This window comes from Rhinatrema bivittatum, chromosome 6 (genome assembly GCF_901001135.1).
Source record: "Rhinatrema bivittatum chromosome 6, aRhiBiv1.1, whole genome shotgun sequence".
NCBI classification, from domain to species: Eukaryota; Metazoa; Chordata; class Amphibia; order Gymnophiona; family Rhinatrematidae; genus Rhinatrema; species Rhinatrema bivittatum.
Window position 1 is genome coordinate 213815811 of NC_042620.1, and position 18114 is coordinate 213833924.

General features: G+C 43.3%; 1 protein-coding gene across 1 annotated transcript in view; it reads right to left on the minus strand.

Moving 5' to 3' along the window:
- ITM2A (integral membrane protein 2A) overlaps positions 1-18114 on the minus strand; it is a 39349-nt gene that overhangs the window by 13961 nt on the left and 7274 nt on the right. Inside the window, exons 2-3 of the mRNA XM_029606538.1 lie at positions 17248-17379; positions 13266-13448 (exon numbers count right to left, since the gene is read on the minus strand). Coding sequence (XP_029462398.1) covers positions 13266-13448; positions 17248-17379 — 315 coding nt within the window. The remainder of the gene's footprint in view (positions 1-13265; positions 13449-17247; positions 17380-18114) is intronic.

Consider the following 18114-nt stretch of genomic DNA (forward strand, 5'->3'; position numbering starts at 1 on the left):
AGTAAGACTTTGTGTGTGTCCTAGAGTTTGATTCACACATGGCGCAATAAAAGATTATGTTGTAATAAAACCAATCACAATGAAGTTGCCTGGCAGATGGACATTCAACATATACCCAAAAAGATTGAAAAAGGAAAATTGGTTATTCAAGACCAAAAATTAGGTAAGATCACAGGATCAGTCCAGACAAATGGGTTTTGCATCCCTACCAGCAGATGGAAGCAGAGAAAAACAAAACAAAACAAAACACCACTTTTCAGCCACTGCTACTTAACCAAGACTGCCACCTGCAGTCCTTCAGTATTGACCTGTACACCCAAGCCAAGATGTCTACTCCCAAAAACCCAAATGGATTTCCACTTGGGGTGAGCAGAGAATCAAAGTTGGAGCCCCCTTAAAAATCTGGAACCCAACCTCCAGGGTAATGAAAAACTTGCAACCCTAATTGCTTAACCTATATACAATCGTCATTTTTAGACACCTAGAAGCAAGAAAGGTCTTTTGCAAAAATAAGGGGATGGGATTCTGGACTTCTGTGGTATTCCACATACAAAAATTAGCAGGTAAGAACCAAAAAAATTCTCTTTCCCTGTTCATACCCCAGACAAGTGGGATGTACCCAAGCATTGAGCAGGAACTTTCTCCAAACATCACTTCAACTGGCACCTGAAAATCCAGGCAGAAATGCTTGGTAAAAAAGTGTGAAGGGAAAACGCTTCACTGCCCGACAAATCTCTCGTAGAGATACCAGCTAACACTCCGCACAGGAGGCTGCCTGTGCCCTATCAGAATGTGCCACAGTCCCTTAGGAATTAATCTATTTTTATTTATTTAAAATCTTTTCTATACTGTCGCTAAGTCATATACCATCGCAACGGTTTACATGTAAGCACATAAATTAATGTAGGTGAGGGTGAACATTAGTACATTCTAACAGGTGCCGCTAAAGGTTCGGTTACAATATATTAAAGACAATCAATTGTTTAATGGAGTAGGTCAGGACCAACTGTACCAGTAAGGTATGGTTCATGGGTAAAATTCACTATTCAAAGTGTTACAATTATGTTTATAGTGATGTAGAGTTTGTGGACCACTCTACTGTACACTCCTTCCCTTACAGAGAGGCTGGGGGAAAAAAAAAAAAAAAAGTCACCTCCTTCAACCATCACACAATCTTACTCAGCCACCTTACATCCCTTTTGCTCCACTGAATAAAACAAAGATGATAGACCTCCAAAATTCATTTGTGAACTTAAGATAACAGCGTTCGGACAGACATCCAATAAATGAAGTTCCTTTTGTGCGGCACATTTGCCATTATGTCAGGAAAGGCTGGCAATTCCACAGTCTGGTTGAGGTGAGAAGAATTCGACCTTTGACAAAAAGGCATGAACCGTGCACAGCGACAGCCTGTCGTCAGATATCCAAAAAGGATCTGTGAACAAGGCTTGAAGCTCTGAAATCCATCTAGCTAAAACAAGTTACCACTAAGAAAACGGCCTTCAAGGTAAGATCCTTCAAAGACTCTCTCAACGGTTCAAAAGGAGGTCCATAGAGCACTCGAACCAGATTAAGGTCCCATGAGGGACACATCCTATGAACCAGAAGACAAAGTGTTTCACTTAAATCACAATGTCCAGATGAGACACCATCAGCTTCCCCTGAAGCTTTCCATGAAAACAGCCCAACGTTGCCACCTGAGCTTGGAGCAGGTTATAGGCCAGCCCCCTTCACTAAGCCGTCCTGCAATACCTGGGAAACAAAGGATACAGGTCACAACTAAATTTCCACACATGGATATACACTAAAGTGAAAGGTTTCCTAGCCTGAAGCAACGTAGCAAATCACCGACTGAAAGCCCTTTCAAGTGAAAACATCTCAAAAGCCAGGCTGTTGGACAAAAGTGATCTGCCTGTTCCGAGATGGGCCCCTGCTGTAGAAACCCCTGCAGGTGCCCCAGCCAGGCTAGACAGTCCGCTGCCCACCACAGATGTGGCACTCCGGAGCCACTAGAATCACCCTTCCTGGATGTTGCTAGATGAAATGTAATACTCTGCCTACAAGAGGCCACAGGGGAAAAATATAGTAGAAGCCTTGTCAGCAAGGCTGAACCAGAGCATAGATTCCTTCAGAACTGACCTCCCCTCCTGGGCATTTTCTCAAGTCACCATGAGATTGAACTGGGGCTTGCCCCACTTGCTCTGAATGAGGGCCAAGGCCTCCCCTGACAACTCCCATTCCCTGGGATCTAACTGCTGTCTACTGAGATTGGACAATGTACATTGTCCACTCCAGCTACATGAGAAGCTGCTATCACTGCCAGTTGGTTCTAAGCCCAAAGAAAGTGCTCCTAAGCCAGTAGCTGACTTTGTCCCACCTCAATTGATGTATACCACTGTTGCATTGTCTGAGAACGCTCACACCACACGTCCCCAAATCCCTGGAAGAAAGGCCATTAATGCCCTGCAAACTGCCCTCATTTCCAACTAGTTGATTGACCAGAATACTTCCACTGGTGACCACTGACCTTGAGCTGCATGTGCCTGACACACTGCGGCTGGCATCTGTGGTCACTACCACCTAGTCCACTCCTTTCTCCAAACAGGGAGATGATAGTCACCACGAGAGACTGGATCTCTATTCCCTCAGAAGTGGTAAAGGTAGTTGAAACTCCTCTGAAAGATTCTAAAACGGTATAAAAGAGCCTGCTGGCGAGGCCAAAATGTCAAACACCCATGGGACCAACTCCAGCATAGATGCCACAGATCTGAGAACCTGTAAATAATCCCAGACTCTGGGAACTGAAAGCCACAGTAGACGAAGCACTTGAGCCTTCAACTTGACCACAGTCTCTGAGGTAAGGAAATCTTTGCCTAAGCTAGTATTGAACCATGCTTCCAAATATTCCAATGACTGGGCCGGCTATGAGGTTCCTGAGTTGGGTGATAAACCTAGCAGAGAGTCAAGTGCTCTGAAGTCTCAAAGCAAATGATGGCACGCCATCTCCAACTGACAGAATACGCCAATCGTCCACATACGGATGCACCAGAATCCCTTCCTTTGAGGGCTGCTACCACCACCATCAACTTTGTGAAAGTTCTTGGTGCCTTTGCCAACTTGAAGAGCAGCATGCAAAACTGAAAATGCTCTCAGGACACTATGAATCACAGAAATGCGATGGGTCTGACCGAATGGGAATATGCAGGTTTGCCTCCATTAGATCCAACAATGTGAGAAATTCTCCATTATATGCACCACTATCACCATACGGAAGCACGGTACCCACAGTGCTGCACAACTTCTGCAGATCGAGAATAGGCCAAAAAGTGCCTCTCTTCTTGGGAGCTACAGAGTAAAGAATACCTTCCTAGTCCCTGCTCCCCTGGGGGGAGGAACTGAAGATTGGTCTCCAGTTGCTGCAATGTGTCCAATACTACTACCCGCTTGGTACAAAATGCGCAACAGGACACCACATAGGTCTCTGATCGGGTGTGAAAATTCTAAGGCATAGCAGTCTTATTACTTCCAAGACCCATTGATCAGACATGGTCTTGGTCCACTCCTTGTAAGAGGAGTGGTCTCCAACAGCTTCCAGGGAAGAGTGGACCAGCCTCCTTCATTGGGAGGTATTACTTCCTCCGGCCCCCTGGCCAGTATCTCTGGAAGACCTACATGTCCCCTGAAAGCACTGCTGCCTTCCAGAACCTTGTTTGTGTTGAGATGGAATTCCTAATGGAGCAAAACTTCACCTCTTGAAAGTGAGAATGTGGCAGTAAACTATGGTCTTATCCTCAGGCCAACTTGTTCCCTTTTGACTCCCCCCCCAAATGCTTCCCCTAACAGCTTCCCTTTAAAGGGGAAATTACACAGCTGTGTTTAGACCACACATCTGCTGCCCAATTGCACAGCCACAGGAGTCTGCATGCCATGGACACCATATTCCTGGCTGACATTCAGACCATGTCGTACAGGACATCTGCCACATAGAGGCAGGGGGGAGCCTGAGTTCCATGGTTGGCATCAGCAGGAGCTGGCAAACATCTGCTCCTGTGCTTTCTAGACCCAGCACAAACAAGCTCTCTGATCAGACTAGCACAGATTGCAGCCTGAAGGCTAAACATCAAGACCTCAAAATCTCTTTAGCAGGATTTCCAACTTCTGATCCTGGATATTGTTCAGCGCAGCTGACCCTGCCACGGGAATGGTCATCTTCTTGGTAACTACAGACACTGCCATAGCCACATTTGGAAATTTCCAAAGCTCCAGGTTCTCTTCCATCAGGGAATACAACTTAACTATAGCCCATGCCACTTTCAGCCCTGCCTCAGGAGACTCCCACTCCACTAACTTCTTTGGCAAAGGAAAAGCCTTTTGTGGTCCATGCAGACTGTCTAATACTGAGTGCACCCCTCATTGTCTGACTCCTCCTGTATGACCTTGATCCCTAGTTCCTCCAACATGTGGGGAATGAGGGGCCACAGTTCCTCCTTACAGAATAATCTCAAGATCCTCGGATCATCTCCTTCTGCAACTGGCACAGCCACCATATCAAGTTTGCTATCTGCCAGAGAACTCACAGGATCAATGGCTGGATCGTCTCATGTGCCCTCCTGGAGATCTTCATCCTCCAAGTCAGATCTCTCTCTCTTGCCCCAGACTCAGGAGCTGAAAAATTCTCCCAGACCTGGGCTGCACTTACACTGCCTCCCATTTTGCCAGATAAGCCTTATGGAGCAGCAGTACAAAATCCATGGAAAATTCCTCAAACCATCTATATCCCTTTTCTGCCATGTCCTCCTCTGGCTCCTTTGCCCCTTATCTTCTACATTATCTGGATCCACTGGAGAAAGTGAAGTAGGGGAATCCCTGAACTCCCTAGCAATAGTACGCCTCTTGCCACATGGACATGATCAAACCTCCACTGCCCCCACCCCTGGGGTCTCCAGAATGGGGCCTGAAGAATTCATGCAGGGGCCACTGCCTGAGACCTTCAGAGGTTCCTGCCCTCTCGGAGGCACAGCTGGAACACAAAGAGGCTTCATAGAGGTGCAATTTCCTCACACCACAGGTGTGAGTTTCCTGTGCTCTGTGGGAGGCCCTATGCTTCTGCTGTGGCCTGCAGCAAACCCTCTCCCCCCACGTGCTGCCACAGATGCTGTTCTGGGCCCCTAATAATGCAAGCAAGTTGCACACATCTCCTCTTACCTTCACAAGTCACCGCAGAGGCAGTCAACCAAACAGTACTGCTTTCCCAAGCTTCTCTTTCAAAAAACCCACAAAGCAACCAAGCAATCCAAAGGAAAAAAAAATTTACACACACTTTCCTGCTTCTGGCTGTCAGGAGGGTGAGAAGGCCTCAGGAGGAGCAAGGAAACCAGGATCCCTGGCTTTTGCTCCCTCGAAGTTTAGGGCTGAGCCAAAACAGGGATTACCAATCCCACTGCTCAATGCAAAGAATGACGCACAAAGGAACCAAATACCAGACTTCACCAACTTCTTACATATTTTGTTTTCCTTTTGAATAATCTCCAGACTGCAGGTTTGCACCTCTACCATGTGCTGGAGACAGAAATTTTATTTAAACAAGCCTTTCAAAAAGAGAAGGGAGAATAGAATCCAGGGAAATGCAAGGTACAAAACACCCACACAAACAGTAATCACTAAGGGTGTATGTTTTAATAGAATTCATCACTAAAGGATAAGTTACATTTATAGAATGGGTCCTAGACTCAAAACTGCTATAGAATTGACCTGGACATGATAGTGTTCACACTCATTTAACAACTAACTTTGATAAAAACTATGTTACCGAACCTTATGGCACCTGTGTAAAATGATAGATTTTAATAGCATTACTTTTTGTGCCTTACTGTAAACAGTTGTGACGGTACCCACCTTAACGACGGTATAGAAAAAGATTTAAATAATACATACTAAGGGCAGCAGGTGGTACTCTGTTAATTAGCAGTGCCTGAAAGTTTTTATTCTATGCCTCTGCCTGCAGGGATGCAAAATACACTTGTCTGGATTTGGGGTATGAACAGGAATATAAATTTTCATTTTAAAGGATTCTGAGGTAGGTTAAGGTTAAACAAATGTGAAACATTAGAAATAAAGTTGTGTGGCTACCAACGTATCTTGGTTAAAAATGTAACTTTACAATTTAGGTACTAATATGATATCCAAGGGTTACAAGAAAAAAAAAAACACATGATAGCCAACAGCAGATACACTGACCAATCCAAAATTTTCCTCTTGTTCTCTACCAATTTGGATAGATTAGTATGTAAATCCCTATACTTATATACTAACTCTCCCCACCACCCTAACCCCTCTTCTTATCCAAACCTCTTACACCTTGTTCCTACTACTGCCCTGTGTATCTGTCCTAAGTGTGCTTTAAAATTGTTTCAGTTCTGGCCTCCCTTACCTCATCTGGTGGACTATTTCAGGCCTTATTTCTTCAACATTCTAAAGTTAATCTACAACACCTAGAACTACTTTCAGGTCTTACAAAACTTTTGGAATTCAAAACAGCCACCAAATCTGCTGAGTTCACATCTGCCCTTGATGTTCAAGGTGTAATCATGGTTGATCTATGCAGTTTACCCCAGCCTTCTTAGAAACTTGATGTAGTTGTACTGTCACACACTGCCCACTGATTTACCGTATTTTTCGCTCCATAAGACGCACCTAGGATTCAGAGGGGGAAAATTAAAAAAAAATTGTGCTAAACCGGCTCTGTCCCCGGGCATCTGTTCATCTTATGGAGCAAATTAGGGGAGTGCATAACTTTTTCTCCCCATTTTGTTTTCAGGTCTGGGGAGGGCCATTTCGGTCCATTCCCCAGATCAGAAAACGTTTTTCTTTCCAATTCTGTGGGAACCCCCCCCCAAAAAAAAACCTCATCCCAACCCTTTAAATTAACCCCCACCCTCCTGACCCCAAGACCTGCCATAAGTCCCTGGTGGTCTGGGAGTGATCTCCTGGACTTGGGCTGTCTGCTGCCAGCAATCAAAATGGCGCCGACAGTCCTTTGCCCTTACTGTGTTGTCGGTGCCATTTTGATTGCTGGCAGCAGACAGCCCAAGTCCAGGAGATCACTCCCAGACCACCAGGGACTTATGGCAGGTCTTTGGTGGGGGGGGGGGGGGGGGTGTCAGGAGGGGGCTGTTAGATTTTTATTTTTATATATATTTGTTCCATAAGACAGACACAAAAAGTGTGTCTTATGGAGCGAAAAATATGGTATATTCTCCTTTAAAGATCCACACGACTAAGCAGACTCCAGCCCCTCATTTCTTCTAGCTGTTACACCCTGCGCCTTTACTACTGTACTTTATCTCAAATAAGTTTACATAGTCAGATTTGGCTGCAACTACCTCTGCCAGCAGCCTATTCCAAGATCTATCACTCTTTCTTCATGTTCTCAAAAAGCCTTCCTCCCTGCAACTTCATATTGTGACCCCCTGGGTCCTTGAATTTCCTTTATAGAATGTTTTACAGTCCTTATACTTACTTGAAGCCCATCAAAATATTTTAAATGTTTTTCAGATCACTCCCTCTTTTCCTCCTTTGATAGTCTTAAGCTTCATTATAAGGTTTGTATTGCAACCCTGGTATTTTTCTAGCCTTTTCCTGAGCCATTTCCATCCTCAAAATGACTTTAATGGCAGTATTAACATAATACAGCTTCTAATAATGAAATCAAGTACAGTAAATGCCCCATTATCTAGTACTTTATCAAAAGGTATCTAGAAAGGTTTTTTTTTTTCCAGAAATGTTAAACATTAGACACACAAAAGCTTCTCTGCTCTACGCACTTTTATGTCACCCCCTCTTTTCCTGTTTGCTCCCTGAAGCAGCAAACAGGCTCTCAGATAATCAAACATGCAGGTTAACTAGCATCTTGATAATGGAGTTTTGCCATATCATATAGTTAGACCACAAGTTAAACAGCTGTTTTTACACAGACTTCTGCATGCTGCAACATTCTCCCCATATAGCAAAAAATGTTTTAAAGTAACATTTTAAATATGCTTTGGTTCCGTTACATCTGGTTGCCATGGAAAAATAATCTAATTTCTAAATATTTCCTCTCAAAAATAAAGCCACTACAAAAAAAATTCCAAAGCCCCTATTTTCTTATTTGCCACCTCTCCTCCCCCCCAAATTGCAACACTTTTGCCTACTTTTCCTTTGCTCTAAGATCAAGCATTATGACTGTTCCTCTTGGCAGATGGTCTGCTGTAAACTGACATGTCAAACTTTGAATGGATTTTATTACTATATTTACAGCACACCATGCAAAGTAGTAAATACACTACTATAAACAGTATTCAATTCACATTTAAAGTTAAAGTTAATGTAATTTTACAATAACCTTGTAAATGTTTAAGATTCAAGGAGTCAAGTATGTTTTCTTTATTCCTTCTCAACTTCCTGCCTTTCTTTACAATAAGTCTTGATTAGTCAATATCATAAGAACATAAGAAAATGCCATACTGGGTCAGACCAAGGGTCCATCAAGCCCAGCATCCTGTTTCCAACAGTGGCCAAGCCAGGCCATAAGAACCTGGCAAGTACCCAAAAACTAAGTCTATTCCATGTTACCATTGCTAATGGCAGTGGCTATTCTCTAAGTGAACTTAATAGCAGGTAATGGACTTCTCCTCCAAGAACTTATCCAATCCTTTTTTAAACACAGCTATATTAACTGCACTAACCACATCCTCCGGCAACAAATTCCAGAGTCTAATTGTGCGTAGAGTGAAAAAGAATTTTCTCTGATTAGTCTTAAATGTGCTACTTGCTATAACCAATTCACGTCTACTCGTTCAAGACCTCAATTATATCCCCCCCTCAGCCATCTCTTCTCCAAGCTGATCAGCCCTAACCTCTTCAGCCTTTCCTCATAGGGGAGCTGATCCAGCCCCTTTATCATTTTGGTTGCCTTTATCTGTACCTTCTCCATCGCAAATAACAATTTTTGAGATGTGGTGACCAGAATTGTACACAGAATTCAAGGTGCGGTCTCACCATGGAGAGAGGCATTATGCCATTTTCCGTTTTATTCACCATTCCCTTTCTAATAATTCCCAACATTGTTTGCTTTTTTGACTGCCGCAGCACTCTGTACCGACGATTTTAAAGTATTATCCACTATGATGCCTACATCTTTTTCCCTGTGTGGTAGCTCCTAATATGGAACCTATCATGTAACTACAGCAAGGGTTATTTTTCCCTATATGCAACAGCTTGCACTTGTCCACATTAAATTTCATCTGCCATTTGGATGCTCAGTCTTGCAAGGTCCTCCTGTAATATATCACAATCTGCTTATGATTTAACTACTCTGAATAATTTTGTATCTGCAGATTTGATAACCTCACTCATATTCCTCATAAAGATATTTTGAAAAGCGCCGGTCCAAGTAAGATCCCTGAGGCACCCCACTGTTTACCCTTTTATCCTACTCTCTGTTTCCTGTCTTTTAACCAGTTTGTAATCCATGAAAGGACATCGCCTCCTATCTCATGACTTTTTTCTTAGAAGCCTCTCATGAGGGACTTTGTCAAACACCTTCTGAAAATCCAAATACACTACATCTACCGGTTCACCTTTATCCATGTTTATTAACCCCTTCAAAAAAAATGAAGCAGATTGTTAGGCAAGACTTCCCTTGGGTAAATCCATGTTGACTGTGTTCCATTAAACCATGTCTTTCTATATGCTCTATGATTTTGATTTTGAGAATAGTTTCCACTATTTTTCCTGGCACTGAAGTCAGGCTCACTAGTCTATATAGTTACTCGGATCGCCCGGGAGCCTTTTTTAAATATTGGGGTTACATTGGCCACCCTCCAGTCTTCAGGTACAATGGATGATTTTAATGATAGGTTACAAATTTTAACTAATAGATCAGAAATTTTAGTTCCTTCAGTACCCTAGGTGCATACCATCTGGTCCAGGTGATTTGCTACTCTTTAGTTTGTCAATCTGGCCTACTACATCTTCCAGGTTCACAGTAATTTCGTTCAGTTAGTCTGACTCGTCACCCCTAAAAACCATCTTCGGAACTGGTATCTCCCCAACATCCTCATTAGTAAACACGGAAGAAAAGAATTAATTTAGTCTTTCTGCAATGGCCTTATCTTCCCTAAGAGCACCTTTAACCCCTTGGTCATCTAATAGTCCAACCGACTCCCTCAAAGATTTCTTGCTTCGGATATATTTTAAAAAAAATTTATTATGAGTTTTTGCCTATGGCCAACTTCATTTCAAATTTGCCTTTAGCAAAAAATCTACAGTTTTACATTTGCAGTTGTCTGGATGACATCTTGTGCTGTACTGAATTCTTGTACTGGTCTCAGGTTCCAATCTGCTTCATGCTAAGAACCGCTTAAAAAAAAAAATTGGCTGTCTTGCACCAAAGACTTCTGGTTCCTTGCCAAGCTCAAAAACAGACTTTCTGGCTCAAATGGGATTTTTATGAAGGCAAATAGGGAGCTTTAGATTCGAGTTGCTATCTCGCTCACGTACATCACTTCCTCCCTATATAAAAGGGAGTCTTTTAGATCTAAAGCATACATACAATTCCTTGGTTAAATGAAAGGAAGGACTGCTGGGAATGAGCACCTCTTGAACATCTTCTTAGCCAGCATTTTGTTCAGTATTTGCAAATCCAGTATAGGCCTTATTCCCAGTATTCTTGGGGATTAGAAGATACCAGGAATAGAATCCCTGGCCACACTACTAATAGGGGGCAAGTTTGACAATCCTCTGCTGGAGAACAGACTACCCCCCAGCTGCAGTTAAGTTGCTTGAGAAGGGTCAGAGTTCAAGACTGAAATCTATTGGGTCAGTGGAAGGCAAGAGAAACATAAGCAATAACCACAATTTAAAGGACCCTTATGCTTGGTGATATGGAGCCATTCTTGGAGGGATTGAACCCTTCCTTCAACTGGAAGAGGTAGGTCTCTGCCATCAAAAACTAGTCCCTTCAAGTGGGTAGCAGCTAATGAAAAGTAGGAGGAGCTCAAAGATACTGAATAGAACAGAAGGGACATCTTAGGAAGAATGGGTATTTGGAAGAAAAGTACCAATATCAGGCAAAAGCTAGATAGTCCACCATAAACACTGAATTTTTTTTTATTGATGCTCCTTAAAATCAGAATGTCTGATTCTTGAACTTTGTTGACAAAAAGGTTTTCACTATAGAGGGCATATCAGCAAGACAATTATGCACATTTTCTCTGAAGCCCCTTGCAACCATACAAGTCTATGGGCCCCTTTGGAAGCTTCCAGAGTGCTGGATAAAATATGGAAAGCTTTATATATATTGAACAGATAAGATGCTTCTCACATTCTTCACCATCTTTTGCTCAAAGTCCAACTGCTCAGGATGTGATAATTTTAGCAAGGGTCTTAGCTTCTGGACACATTCATGCAAATACTGCATCATGAAAAGCTGGTGAGCCACAATTCAGACATTGAGCGGGCAATCCTGAAGACAGTCTTACTATGTTGAAGTGATCACAAGTGTGCTTAGCAAGCTTCAATGTCAATTATACTACCACAGAGGTATGACAATTAGACCACCCCATACCCTATATTTCACATCCAGCTTCTGGCTACAGCCAGATACAATGTAGGCATCTGCTACATCCTCATCAGAAGATCCTGGAGAAAAACACAGAAATCCATTTGAAGTTGAAGGAACCGAAGAAGCCCACAGACATTTGTTCTCGGGTCTTTCTTTAAAGAACATTGATCGAGGCAGCAACCAAGGTGTAGACTTTTGCTGGTCCAGTAAGGAAATGTCTGATAGGAAGAGAGTGGACAGACCACTTTTTCCCTCACCAAATTTGTGAAGGGACTCCCCTGGAGGTTTACTCATCTTACAAAGAGGGCATAAACCCCCCACTTAAAACAAAACAAAAAAACCCACACACCACACAAATAGTGGGGCTGCTCCATGCTTGTACTATGTGGGAAAACTACATCCATCTTCGAGCGGAGTGGTTCTACTCTCCTTTTCAGTCTTCAGGGAATAATGAGGGAAAGATTTTTTCCTAGCTCCAGTAAAAAGTACCTTCTGAGCCGGAGCTGAAGAGACATCCTCTTCAGAAACCCAGGTCAACCACCTTGCTCAGGGCTACTGGAGAAGCTGAAGAGGAACCCTGTGCACCTGTAGTCTCCCCTGCCACAGAAGCAGCTAGTTCTGAGATGCTCCACCTTATTCTATTGATAACTCGTAGCTTTTTTTTCTATGCCATGGCAGTCATTTTGGGACTCCTAAAACTATATGCTTAAGTGCTCTGCTGTGACACCAATTACTATACTGTGATCTGCCAAGCAGAGTGTTGATTGAGCCTTAGAATGCAGGCTCTGAGCCAAGGATGCTGACGGCATCCTGATCAGACAGGGTCAGATAAAACAAAATGGCTCAGTATTGTGGGAATCCTCAATACCATGCACAAAGATGGCACCTGAGCTGAAGAGGCTAAGACTGCCTCAGCATTGAGGACCCCCATGATAGTGGAGTCCTGCATTGATAGCACTGAGCTGTTTGACTCCAAAGAAGACAGCCCTCAAGGAGGTTCCCAGTGCTGCTTTGGCACCATAGACTTCTCTGGGACACTTAACCCCCTGACCTGAGGTGGTTCCAGAGGCTGATGCCATGGGGTGAGGTAGAGGGGCCCTTCCTGTGCTTGTGGGATCAAGAATGAGAGACTTCCTGCTTTGATTTATTGTGCCAAGAGCATGATACTTCACTCAATGGAGCTGCTATGCTGCTTCCCTCACACTGAGGCTTGAGGTTCTTACCTTCTGGTACCTTCCTTAGGATTTCCATCTTCCAGGCATGGTACTACTTTAGGATATCAACCACAGCTGTAGCAGCTAGAGGCAGAGAGAAACACTAGGCCTCAAAAATAGAAAAATTCTAAGAAACAGTGGATCATGTCCATGATGTAGCTTAGACAAAGCAAGGCAAGAGACTCACAAGGCAGGTGTGCACAACAAAACTCCCATATATGTTCAGTATAACTTTACTGAGCTCAGAGTGTTGAGTGTGTTGGACAATGTCACCCACACATAATGGTTAACACATGCCTTCTTGTCAGGTAACGTACATATTTCTTTAGTTACATAAATGACATACCACTTCCAATTACAATGCTAATTGTCTAGCCCAGGAACAGTAGTAATTCTGTGAATTCTTCAAACAAAATTAGGGCACACATGGCATGTCTTATACATACCCTATCAAAGTCATGCAGAATAGCTGCTGGGTCACTATCTGAAGACTTCTGAACAGGGACATCAATGAGTGCAATGTTCTCTTCTTCCCGAATATCAGCTTCTTCCACAATGGGCAGGAAGTAGGGTTCTTGAACATGATCCTGATTTTCAGTATAACACAACTCTCCATGGTAAACCTTATGCTAAAACAGAAGAAAATGCAATATATTACTGCTTTGGTGGTGCTCACTTTGCTTCACAAATCATACTTCATTCAAAACTATATAAAACAGACTGGTTTAAAAATACTTGACTGACTGGAAAGAGAAATCTGTTTCAAAATAAACCAGAAAACTATAGACTATTATTTCTGTCAATTGTCATTGCTTATCCATGGGTGTAAGCAGCATGGAATCCCATCTCCTAGATGGGATCCTGCTAAGTATAAGTGACCTGGATTGGCCATTGTTGGAAATAGAATAGTCAGGGTGCTGTTGTAAGTCTGCCTCCATGGTGAAGTTCCACTCACCCAGGAGTTTATCCCCTATTTTGCATTGGGTTTTTAGATGCAGGTGGAAATATTTTAATACATTGGCCATGATTGTTTGGTAGCCTGCATTTGATTAAGTGAGGAGGAGGGGGGGGGGGGGGGATGACTTTCAGGTACACATGCAGCACTCAGGTCAGGCCCATCACAGATATCTATTGGAAGGCTGTTGAGTCAGACACTGCATGCTGGTGGAAAGAAGGCCGATGGAGTTGAAAGTCAATTACCAGCCCCTGAGCAGGATGATTGTGAAAGTCCTAAATGAAATTAGAGAGCTGCAGGCAGAGGCAGCTAAAAACAAGTGTCAATGAAGTCCTTGATAGCAGAAATCAAGGCCCAAATGGATACCTTGGGCCCCAGAGAGGAGCAGTAGTGTCTGCAGTAGAGGACTGGGAATCTCAGCAACTAACTCACTCACAGGGTTTAAACAAGTAAAATTTCTGAGACAAAAGTTGTGGACCTGGAAATCAAACTCAATCGGTCAAATGTTGGGATCCCGGAGAAGGCAGACGGACAGAATGTGCAGGAATTCCTAGAGATTTTTCAGGGAGGTCCTATGTCTGGGGGCAAGTGACCTGCACCTTGAAGTTGACCAGTGGCATTAGATTCCCGGTAGGAGCTGAATGGATAATGCTCCACAACTCTTTTTAATAAAGTTACACCGGTATCACATGAAGGAGTGGGTACTGAGAAAAGCAGGGGAAGCAGGCTGCCTGTTAGCTTACCTGGGGAGCCGTGTGGCAATATTCGAACTACAGCGCAAGTACACAGAAAAGGCGAGCAGAAGCATGGGTGAAGAAATTCCTCCACGAGCAACAGCTGCATTTCCATTTGATTTACATGTCAAGGTTTACAGTGTGGGTTGATTGTGTCTGGAAAGGTTTTGACTCACTGAGGGCCATGATTGCATTTCTAGAGGCACACAACAAAAAAAAAAAATTGTGCTTCATCTCCTCGGGAGGAGGTGGTCAGTAGCAGGGGTGCTTAGAGGAAAAGCGCGACAGCTGAAGGTGGTGGCGGTCCAATGGAAGCAACCTTGGCTCAGTTTCTAGTGGTTGAAGTAGCTCTGGTTATCGTATCCTGGTCTTTAACTTGGTGGATTGGCCCAGTCTGACAGAGTGTGCACGTTCGCTGACAGACAAGATCAGCAAGGCCAGAGATGACCATAAAGGGAGGGCCAGCAGCTAATAGAGGTAGAAATGCTGGGGCAGTATATCCCTGCCAGATATGGTCTCAGTGATGTGGTGTGAGTGAAGAGAAGCAGGACAGCAGCAAATCATACAGCATGAACTGCTGCTGGATAGACAGTAGTGAGGAAGGTAGGACTGAGGAAATAGAGTACCTGGTGGGGGTAGAAATGCCAGAGGCATCTGAAAGGCAAATGGCCAGGCTAAGGGCCCCGATCTTGACAAGAGATATAAAGCAGCAGTTGGGCTACCAAATGGTGAGAGAGTCCAGGGCCTGATTGCTTTCACACAGAGTTTTACAAAAGGTTCTTTTCAGAATTAGCTCTGTGGCTACAGGGAACATTAGAGTACCTCAGGTAATGCCCAGACAGCACATACTATGACTGATGCAGTTATAGTGCCGATTCCTAAACAAGGACAAGATAACTTATATTCAAGATCTTACTTTCCTATAAAAATCGCTCAATACTGTCATTAAGATTTTAGTAAAAATCATTCAGTTTAGGCTGAGTCAATGTCATTTAATGGGAGAACAGACTGGTTTCATAAAAGGTAGCATTTCCACTACAAATACAAGGCGGCTTCAATATAATCTCCTTGGCCAAAGAGGAGCATGTAATGGGGCTGATGGTAGCCCTTGATGTGGAGGCAGCCTTCCAACTGCCTCTGTGGCTATATTGTTTTTGGTCCATGAGAACGTTCTGAAAATGAATATTTTGCCTAGATGGACATAACTGTTTCAGCATGTTTCATGCTACATACCAGATAGCTTCTTTGCAGCTCTAAATGGAGTATTATCCAAGTTTGGCATCACAAGCCGGCACACATTAAGTTGTGTACCTTGTAACGTTCAAGGGAGGCAGAGGGAAATGGCTCTCCCAGATCCACAAAATTACTATTGGGCAGCAGGCCTGGCTTCATAAGGTATATATGATTCTGTGGTACTAACTGGAAGCTAAATTGGTGGGCGGGCTGGACCTGCCCATGCTTCAGCCGGAGCTGTTGATAGGGTTATGGAGACTCTTAAAGGTGGAAAGCTATGTGCATGAAAACTGGGTTGGGCTTGCAGTCTTTATCAGCCCCAGTGCCAATACATGGAAGTTGTAGACTAATGGCTTCTATAAATTAATGCATAGCGAGGCTGGGGATTGGTGGAAAACTGGCTTAAAGTTCTTCAGTCCATTCTGGGAAGAGTGAACAGATCAAAACCTTTCCAGATCTTAGAGGAGAGGATTTGAGTTGGACAGGAAGGTTGGTGGAGGAGCCATAGGTTCCAGGCCCAGTGGAACAAGTGATAGCCGAAGAAGACATCCCCAGGTAGGGTATATGGCACCTTTACAAGGTTGTCAGATAGGACAGGACCGCCTCTGGGTTTGATAGAGCATTGGAACAGAGACCTTTAATTAATTAGACTTGAATGTTAAGGATTGGGAAGGTATATGGAAGGCAGCACATAAGATTTCAATATGCTCTATGGAGCTTCTCCATAGAGCATACCAATTTCCTCTTATTCAATATTCTCTGCTGGGCTTTCTGGTTTGTGCTGGAGGAGATGTGGACATTTGAGCACACCTGTTAGTTCTGACCTTGTCCAAAAAGTCCATCACTAAGGGAAGTTAGTCTTTATGCCAGCCATGTGTCTACTGGGGAAGTGGAAAACACCGAGCTTATCTAAATGATGCCTAGCAGACCAGATGATCAACACAGGTAAGCTCATGATAGCTATCTTGTGGAAGTCTGCTCACACACTTGATTGCTGGAAGAGGCAGGTACACAAATAAGTATCTTACCTATTTACTTACATGAAATATGTTTCTGTATGACAAGATATGGTCCCCCTTTTGGGACCAGTGGACAAAGGTGATTAGGACTCAATGTTCCCCCCGCTCGTCTCCTACCAATGTTTTAAATGGGTTTAAGTTGGAAAACAGAGCCTCCTGAACTTTTGGAAAATGTACTTGTGATGTTAAGGTAAAGCCTGGGGGAAGGGTATATTGTTATTAAACAATGCGGATTTAACGTATTTATATACTGTTTACCAATACAAATATCGATCAAAACGGTCACACAGTATGTTAGAAATGCCTGTTGAAGAAAGAAGTTGGCTGAATGTTTTACATACTGCTGTGTCAGTTTATGTTTTGATGCAATGGTTTTTTGTTTTTTTTAAAACTTTATAACAAACACCATCCACAGATTGAAAACAAAAGTATTCTTGATGGACAGTCTGACCCAATATGGCAGTTCTTATGACCAGAAAACTATTACCTTGGGCATGAAGTATTTGTAGAGGCAGGCTCCACCAACTATAATACCAGCAAGAATGAATGCAAGACCCAAAAGAGTGAGCAGGCATCTTCCAGTTGAATTCTCAGTCCCATGTGTTGCTATTTCAGGATCCTTCAAAGAAAAAAAAAATCATGTTTAGCATCATGAGCACATCAAGCAAGATCACAGCCTGAATTCCTAAATGTTTTACGCCACCAAAAAAAAAATGAAAATAAAAATCAGATCTCTGCAGAGCTAAACAAAAAAAAAAAAAAGATTCTCCTCCTGATTACCAATAGCAACCAAAAATCTTAGTGTTCACTAATTTTCCAGTGCATGAGAATTCTACTGCTGCCTGCCTCCTCATCTAAACCAAGGAACCATAGAGGAGCAATCATCTGAGACCAGAACTGCCAGCTCCTTCATATCTAAAATGCCAGTCTAGATCCCTCCTGCCAGTCCAAAAAGCCACAAATGAGACCACCTTGCTCTTGCTAAAAAGGCTTCAGAATCAATCCCACCATCTCCCTCTGAGGAGCTTCTAGATTACCACTAAAGAGTCACTGCCGCTATCTAGCCAAACCAGAAATCCCAGGAGCTGCAGAAGCCTTTTTTTTCTTCTTTTAACCAGCCTATTCCATCATGGGAAAACTTCCTTCTTAATTTGATCAGAAGAGATGCTCTCTCCTGACCCAGCCACCAACAGAAGGCTTCCTTTACACATCAAGAAGGCAGCAATAACCTCCTTGTTCCAGCTACTTAAAGCCTTTGTCACACGTTTTGAAGAGCCACAAGAGGTCTACCTGCTGCCTATCCCAAAGTCCTCCCTACCTACCCAGCAGAGGTTGATACAGAGAGTGGGGAAAA